The following is a 7,565-nucleotide window of genomic DNA, read 5'->3' on the forward strand; positions in this document are numbered from 1 at the left end:
CCTCACTTTCTGTTCTTCCCTCTGGGAAAGTCATAGTCCCACCCCCTGCCCGGTCCCCTTCTTCCAGGTGTGAAGAGGTACAACTGCAGCCGCCAGAGATCTGGTCCCCTGACCCGTGCCAACCCCATAGCCATGACTTCCTGACAGACGCCATCGTGAGGAAAATGAGCCGGATGTTTTGTCAGGCTGCAAGAGGTAGGGAGGTAACCTATACGATCTTTCTTTGCCTTGCCCTTGACAGACCTGAAGTTGAGTTCTGAGGGAAGTTGGGTCTCGGCAAGCATAGGGGACGAGGTGGTGGAACAGGCTTTTAGGTAGGCCACCTTCAGGGTTGAGGCCAAGAGTGGCATCTGTCCTAGGCCAGGTGGTTTTGGAGGTGAGGTAAGAGGCTAGAGAGTCAGGGACAGGGAGAAGGCCTGCCTGCCTGCCTGCCTGCCTGGAGTCCTGGGCACCAGCGAGGAGAAAGCAGGGGAGTCCACAGGAACGGAGCCTGGCCTCTAGAATGCATAGGGCTCGTGAGGCGACGGGGGAGGAGGCCAAGTCAGCAGGAGCCGCAGAGCTTGGCCGCTGCTGGGGAGTAGCTGGTGTAGCCCTGGCATATTTGTCCTCCTTCTCCCAAGTGGACCTGACGCTGGATCCCGACACGGCTCATCCAGCGCTGCTGCTGTCCCCTGATCGTCGGGGGGTCCGCATGGCGGAGCGGCGCCCGGAGGTGGCGGATCATTCCAAGCGCTTCTCCAGTGACTGCTGTGTACTGGGGGCCCAGGGCTTCCGCTCTGGCCGGCACTACTGGGAGGTAGAAGTGGGCGGGCGACGGGGGTGGGCGGTGGGTGCTGCCCGAGAATCAACCCATCATAAAGAAAAAATGGGCCCTGGGGGGTCCTCTGTGGGCAGTGGGGATGCCAGTTCCTCGCGCCATCACCATCGCCGGCGCCGGCTCCACCTGCCCCAGCAGCTCCTGCTCCAGAGGGAAGTGTGGTGTGTGGGCACCCACGGCAAACGCTACCAGGCACAGAGCTCAACCGAGCAGACGCTGCTGAGCCCGTGTGAGAAACCGAGGCGCTTTGGCGTGTACCTGGACTATGAGGCTGGGCGCCTGGGCTTCTACAATGCGGAGACTTTAGCTCATGTGCACACCTTCTCGGCTGCCTTCCTGGGCGAGCGCGTCTTCCCTTTCTTCAGGGTGTTCTCCAAGGGCACCCGCATCAAGCTCTGCCCTTGATTAGCCTGCCACCCGCGGGGGCCCCTCTGGTCCGCACTGGGGGGGCGGGTGGTGGTGGATGGTGGCCCGTAAGTTGGGGAGCTCCAGGGCTCCTCCCTCTGTTTGTTACTGTGTTGCTTCCTGCTCCCTCTTGGCCCCTGCTTCTCCCTATAGGAGCCTAAAGAACCCTCCTGGCTTCCAGCTCAGCCTTCTCTCACCTACTGTCTGTCCAACAGGTCTGCATGGGTCCCCTTGATAATGAGAACAGCTGCCTGATCTTTTTCCCTCCCTTCCTGTCTGCCTAGCCCAGTTCAGCCCTGGGGTCAGAGTTTGAGTAGGGGATGTGGGGAAGAGTAATTTTCATTCCTTTTTTTCCCCCCAACCACCCCTACTCTTCAACTTTTGTCATTTCTGAGACTGGAGGGTGTGGACAGGACGTAACAAAGAATCATTCCATTTTCTGGTGCAAATTTTAGCTAAAGGATTTGGAAATTGTGGGGAGGCAGGCTGGGCAAAAGGGTAGAGCTGGGTAAAGAAATGTCTACTCTTGCGGGATAGGAGGAATTCTAAACCTTCCTTCCATCCCCGATTTCTACCTCCATAGACTGGCCAGAACTTAGCTTCAGTGAGAGATCTGGGATGGTCGACATGACTGAAACTACATACCATTACATCACCCAATAAGTTATTTTTCCCCCTTCCTATTTCTGGCAATGTAGGAGCCAAGCTCGGCCCACCCTATCCTCAAGGTCTGTTCACTGCCAGGCTCCTCCCCTCCTTCGTCCAGTGAAGTTGCTTTTGTCAGTTTCCAGCTTCTCCCCATGCCTTTTAGTTCCTCCATTTGGTAAACCCAGATGGGGAGTCTGGGGATAAGGACAGGGGTTGGATCCCCTGAGAAGAGCTTTGGGTATAATCTATTTTTCTAGTAACCCCTTGCCTTCTGTCATTTATCAGCTTTTGTCCTCTGCTTTGGTGCCTGAGGTCAGTTCATGTTCTTGGGGGTTAAAAAAAAGGGAAGGTGGGTTGTGTTGCAGAAATAAAATGTTTATTTGCTTCTTTTGTGGAGCCCCATGTCTTTAGATGAGCAGAAACAGGCTGAGAGTGGATGACTGCTTAAAGTGACTTCCTCAGCCACAGCATCACTTCCTGCTTGAGGGACTATCTTAGACCTTACTCTTCACCTACCACTCATTTGAAGTTAGGGTAGGCCTGAAGTCTGCAACACTCACAAGCCTGCGTCTCCAGGAGTGTGCTATTAAGCCATACTTGGATGGTAGAAGAATGGTACACATTTGAGGGTGCCCATTTAGCCAGAATTAAGCTCAGGATTGTGGCTCAACTGTACAGGCAAGGCCCTAAATGTCTCCAGCACCAAAAATGTTAGGACCTTCCCATGTCCACAAAAACTAGTTATGGTAGCATATAAAAATAACCTTGCAATGACTCCCACCATGCATTTATCTCAATTGTGGATTGATCAAAAGGATTGTGTGGTGGGGCATCAAGTACAACTAGCCAGCTGGGTTTTTTTTTTTTTGGGGGGGGGGTCCAGTCGTGGGGCCTGGGCGCTGTCCCTCAGCTCTTCAGTTCAAGGCTAGCACTCTACCACTTGAGCCAGTGTCACTTTTGGCTTTTGCAAGGCAAGTGCTCTACCATTGAGCCACCTTCCCAGCCCAGCCAGCTGTTTTTTAAGCCTGAGGAAAATTAATACCTGAGTCTAGCTTTTACCCCATCCCCAATTTGGAAGTGGGAGAGGGTCCTAATGCTTGAATGGTACAGTGAGGGAAATCATGAAACTCTTTTGAAGTTCTGGAGTGAGGTGTGACTCCTTTGTAGGCAATGGACAGGCTTACACACAGCGTCCTAGAATCCCCCAGACTTTAGGTAGGTCTGGATCATCTCACGATGGTGAGGTGACATTTAACCATTGCTCCATAAAACCTGGCAACAAGGTTTATGCAGCTTATAAGCTTGTCTTACTTCCAGTGCTGTAGATGAGTTAACTGATAAGATGGTTTGGGGTCCTTCATTTTGCTTAGGAGATAAAAGACTGAAGCCAGTTTTAGAAAGCCAGTTTATTTTTAACACTCTGTCATAGTTTCTAGCGGGTGCCGATGGTCACCTGCCATACCCGCACCAGGTTGTCAGTATAACCAGCAAACAGAGTCTGTAAAGGAAAGACAATGGCAAAAGTTCAAGTCAGTCAAACTAGTAGTACGCAAGGTGCCTTAGGGCCCCTCTAACAGTGTAGGGGATTCTGACTCCCAGAAGAATGGCTGATTAACTAAAGGTTAGTGATCACTCCCCTCTAGAAACTATACTAATCCCAAGTTACTGACCTGGCTGACCTTTGTGGCCTGCCTGGCTTGAGTCCTGAGGACAGGTTCACTTACCTGGCCATCAGCCGACCAGGCCAATGAGGTGCACTGCGGTGGCTCTGCCTTGCTGCTGGTGCTGATAACTTCTTGTTTGAGTTCATCTACAATGATCTTGCCTTCTAAGTCCTGAGAATAGATCAAAAACTACAATTAGCATTGCATTTCTATATTGCTAACCCTAGTTAGAGTGCTTCTTGCTAAGATGCCCTTATTAGCTCATTTTTGAGAGGATTTTGCTCTCTAGGTAAGACAAGTAACAAAAAAACAGAAGAGGAACGAAGCTGCTGTTGAGCAAGCTAGGCATAGCCATCCCTTTTAGTAGGCAAATGTTCCACGGTCATTCTAACTACTGTCACAAGGGATCAATGACAGCCAACGATGCTCTAGTGGTGTCCAGCCAGGTGCTCAGTCTGTAACAGAGCCCATACATACCCAAATCTTGATGCTGGGGCCTGTGGCAGCGCAGAGCCAGTAGCGGTTGGGGCTGAAGCACAGGGCATTGATGATGTCCCCACCATCTAGTGTATAAAGGTGCTTGCCTTCATTGAGATCCCATAACATGGCCTGGCCGTCCTGAGCAGACAGGAGAGAGTGAAGTGAGGACAAGGTGATCTCTTCCACAAGTCCACCAATTATCTCCCCCCAATACACTGGGTTTCTTGGAAGCCAGTGACTAATTAATCTATACTCACTTATTATCAAAGCTTTTATGTGCCACACCCAACAAAAAAAAAAACATTAAGTATGTGGCACCCACAGGATTTTGGTTAGGAACCTGTGGCTTACATCTCACATCCCTAGCCACTCAGGATGCTGAGATCAGAGAATTTGGTTCCAAGCCAGCCCTGGCAAACAAATCTGAAAACTCATTCAAAATAACCAGTGAAAAGCCAAGACGGAGGTGTGGCTCAAGTGGTAGAGTGCTAGAACTAAGCAAAAGGGCTGCAATCCTCAGTACTGACATAAAATCACAGGACTAATTTTTTCTGTTGCTTTAAACCAAGTTTGCATAAGACACTGTGTACCTTGTAAAGCTTAGGTGATGAGAGTACTAGCTTGGTTAATACAGAGTGTGTTCAATCTTCAGTACCACCAACAAAACAAAATGATGCTTAGTTGTCCCAACAACTTCTCTTACGCCAGACACTATTCTTTCTACAGTTATTCCCCACTGAGATGCTTAGCCAAATACCTTGCCTCCTGAGGCACAGAGAGAACCATCTGGAGAGACAGTCACCGTGTTCAGATAGCCTGTGTGGCCAATATGATTGGTCTTCAGCTTACAGTTAGCCAAATTCCATACCTATGAAGATAAAAGGACTATGGGTGAGAAATTCACCTCTGAACTGGGCAGGATTAGTGTCTTAGGTCTGTAATGATGAAGTTGCAACAGCTGTTTAAAAACTCCTGAGCTCGATGTGGCACATGTCTATTAAACCCCAGTATCCACAAGGCTAAGCAGAAGGATTAATTTGAGGCCAGCCTGAGCTAAGATAGCAAATTATCTACCAATAACAAAGAACTTGGTCATCTAAGGTTAATACAGGCACTAAAGACTGCAGTGGAGATGTGGCTCACACTTGAAAACCAAGCTACTCAGGAGGCTGAGATAGAGAACTGAAGTCAGCCTATGCTGGAAAGCTGGAGACTCTATAAACTCAAATCAACTGCTTTAGATCAAATGTCAAATGGACTAGTACAGGGAAAATAGCAAGAAAAATGGTCAGCTGAAGTCTAATTATCCAGAGTTGGAGCCTTGACCATCTGAGGAGTGATGAAAACACTTTGGCAATGAGCCCTACCATACCCTTGCCTGGAGCTTACCTTCACCAGCTTGTCCCAGCCACAAGACACGATGATAGGGTTGCTGCTGTTGGGTGAAAACCGGACACAGGAAACCCACTCAGAGTGACTCTCATCCTACAAGGATATGAAAGGAACAGTTCTGATCCTTCTTCCCAGGTCCCTGTTCCATCTGCAGTATTGAAATCAGAATGAACCCTACCTAACCTTAAGCCCCAACAGAATCCTTTGAGAATCAACCTAGAAACACCAAGTAAAGTCAAAGTGAAGAGTGCCACTGCCATTAAGTTACCTGGACTGTGTATTTGCAGACACCCAGAGTATTCCATAACTTGATAGTTTTGTCTCGGGATCCAGAGACAATCTGCCGGTTGTCAGAGGAGAAGGCCACGCTCAGCACATCCTTGGTATGGCCTACGAATCGTCTTGTGGTGGTGCCCCTGAAAGGAAGAACTTGGTCACAATTACAGACTTCCTTCTCACCGCTTTTTGACCCTGTCCTTATCCCAGGAGTCTACATCACACATCCCTGGGCCACAGGAAGCCTTTGGCTGATTATGTGCCAGAGAATCCACTCAGAATTGCAGGACATGTCCTCATTCCCTTATGGGGTTTGGCTGACAATGTCTTCTGTCATCACCAGGATCCTCTATTATCCCTACTTGACCATACTGGAAAAAATACCCAACTACATCAATCCTTAAAAGGTGGGTGTTACATCTGTCATCCTAGGAGGATGAGATTTGGGGCTGGCAATGGAAGCCAATCCAGGCAGGGAAGTACTTAAGATACAAGTCTCTTTACAAGCAAAAACCTGGGATGGAAGGTGAAGTTCAAGACCCTAACTTCAAGCCACAGCACCAAAAACAATCTTCACTAGCTAACTGAACTAGGTTAAGTAAGCTGAAACTTTCTGTGGGTGGTCCCCACTTCATCTTCCATTCAGGGCCCGTATTTCCCCAGGGAACTCCCCTCCCATGGCCTCTACCTCATTTCTGCCCAGCCTTTTCCCTAAGCCCCAGAGTAGCTACTTGCGTTGTGAGATCCCACAGGCGTAGGGTTCCATCCCAGGAGCCTGAGAGGGCAAACTGGCCATCGGAGGAGATGACCACATCACTGACAAAGTGGGAGTGACCCCTCAGAGCACGCTGCGGGATGCCATAGTTGGTCTCATCCCTGGTCAGCTTCCACATGATGATGGTCTTGTCTGAAAGGGGAGATTAAAAAATCCAAGTTATCATCTATTAATCTGAGACTCTTAACCCCATCTATCCAGCAAAAAGCAACAAGTGGAGCTTTAGCTCGTGTCATGAAGCTCCAGCCTGAGCTAGAAAGCTAAGGAAGTGTCCAGGCCCTAAATTCAATCCGTGGTAATAGCAAAAAAGAAAAAGCCCACAGCGACATAACCTGTGTGAAAGATTTCTCTATGGACTAAACAAGTAGATGTTCAGAAATGTGTCCCACTCCACAAATTTGACGATTTTAAGTACGAGTCTATATTTCTTATCCCAAAGCGAAAAGGCGCCAGAAGCCTCTCAACTCCATCAGGTACAAGGGAGAGAGCTCGTGGTAGTAAGGGCCAGAGGTGTGCTTCACATGGCCCCTCCAGAGACCACCCGCTCCTTCCCCGAGCTCAGGACCAGGCGGTAGCTCAGAAACAGCCTCTGGATTTCAGCACTGGCACTCAGATGGCATGTTGGAGTCATCACCGCTCTGCCCGGTCTGCAGACCCCCGCCTAGCCTTAACTGCACCTCGGGAGATGGCTAGGACGATTCAAGTCTCCCACTAAGTCTCCCTGCCCTCCTCCAGCTGGTCGGCCCGGACTAAGGCACAGACTCAGACCTGCCCGCTCCGATTCCTACCCAGGTAGAGGTAACTGGCAGGCCTGACAACTCCCGACCCGACAGTCCCTGCCTCCAGCCCGCACTCATCCCGTACCTCGAGAGGCCGACAGTATCATGTCGGGGAACTGCGGGGTGGTGGCGATCTGAGTTACCCAGCCATTGTGGCCCTTAAGGGTGCCACGGAGGGTCATCTGTTCAGTCATGACGGCGGCGGGCGCGGGGGTCGCCGCAGCGACGAGGATGGCACCGGATAGTTCGGGGAGACGAAGACCACAGCCGCTCCCTCCGCGGCTCTGCGGAGAAAAAGAGCGAGCAGCCCTCGCCGGAACCGGAAATAC

General features: G+C 50.3%; 2 protein-coding genes and 2 non-coding genes across 4 annotated transcripts in view; 1 reads left to right on the plus strand and 3 right to left on the minus strand.

Moving 5' to 3' along the window:
• Trim41 (tripartite motif containing 41) overlaps nucleotides 1-1,468 on the plus strand; it is a 12,999-nt gene extending 11,531 nt beyond the window's left edge. The window contains exons 5-6 of the mRNA XM_069993879.1: nucleotides 68-195; nucleotides 621-1,468. Of these exons, the coding sequence (XP_069849980.1) occupies nucleotides 68-195; nucleotides 621-1,222 (730 nt within the window). The 3' untranslated portion in view covers nucleotides 1,223-1,468. The remainder of the gene's footprint in view (nucleotides 1-67; nucleotides 196-620) is intronic.
• Nucleotides 1,469-3,261: 1,793 nt separating this feature from the next.
• Rack1 (receptor for activated C kinase 1) lies at nucleotides 3,262-7,560 on the minus strand. Its single transcript, XM_069993880.1, has 8 exons — nucleotides 7,322-7,560; nucleotides 6,418-6,589; nucleotides 5,675-5,822; nucleotides 5,404-5,499; nucleotides 4,772-4,882; nucleotides 4,012-4,152; nucleotides 3,595-3,705; nucleotides 3,262-3,368 (listed from the first exon to the last, which is right to left on the minus strand). Exons 1-8 carry the CDS (start codon nucleotides 7,428-7,430, stop codon nucleotides 3,303-3,305), a joined length of 954 nt encoding a protein of 317 aa, XP_069849981.1. The 5' UTR covers nucleotides 7,431-7,560; the 3' UTR covers nucleotides 3,262-3,302.
• On the minus strand, nucleotides 5,951-6,029 carry LOC138808095 (small nucleolar RNA SNORD96 family). Its single transcript, XR_011366393.1, has one exon. It is a non-coding gene; the product is annotated as a small nucleolar RNA SNORD96 family (small nucleolar RNA).
• On the minus strand, nucleotides 7,030-7,097 carry LOC138808090 (small nucleolar RNA SNORD95). Its single transcript, XR_011366389.1, has one exon. It is a non-coding gene; the product is annotated as a small nucleolar RNA SNORD95 (small nucleolar RNA).
• Nucleotides 7,561-7,565: the final 5 nt, after the last annotated feature.

This window comes from Dipodomys merriami, unplaced genomic scaffold (genome assembly GCF_024711535.1).
Source record: "Dipodomys merriami isolate MVZ:Mamm:240054 unplaced genomic scaffold, mDipMer1.0.p SCAF_44, whole genome shotgun sequence".
Lineage (NCBI taxonomy): Eukaryota > Metazoa > Chordata > Mammalia > Rodentia > Heteromyidae > Dipodomys > Dipodomys merriami.

Coding starts and splice junctions, on each gene's coding strand:
- Rack1 (XM_069993880.1), bottom strand. CDS start 7,430: ATGACTGAACAGATGACCCTCCGTGGCACCCTTAAGGGCCACAATGGC. Junction 4,883..5,403: donor GCTGGGACAAGCTGGTGAAG/GTAAGCTCCAGG, acceptor TTATCTTCATAG/GTATGGAATTTGGCTAACTG. Junction 4,153..4,771: donor TCTGTGCCTCAGGAGGCAAG/GTATTTGGCTAA, acceptor CTGTCTGCTCAG/GACGGCCAGGCCATGTTATG.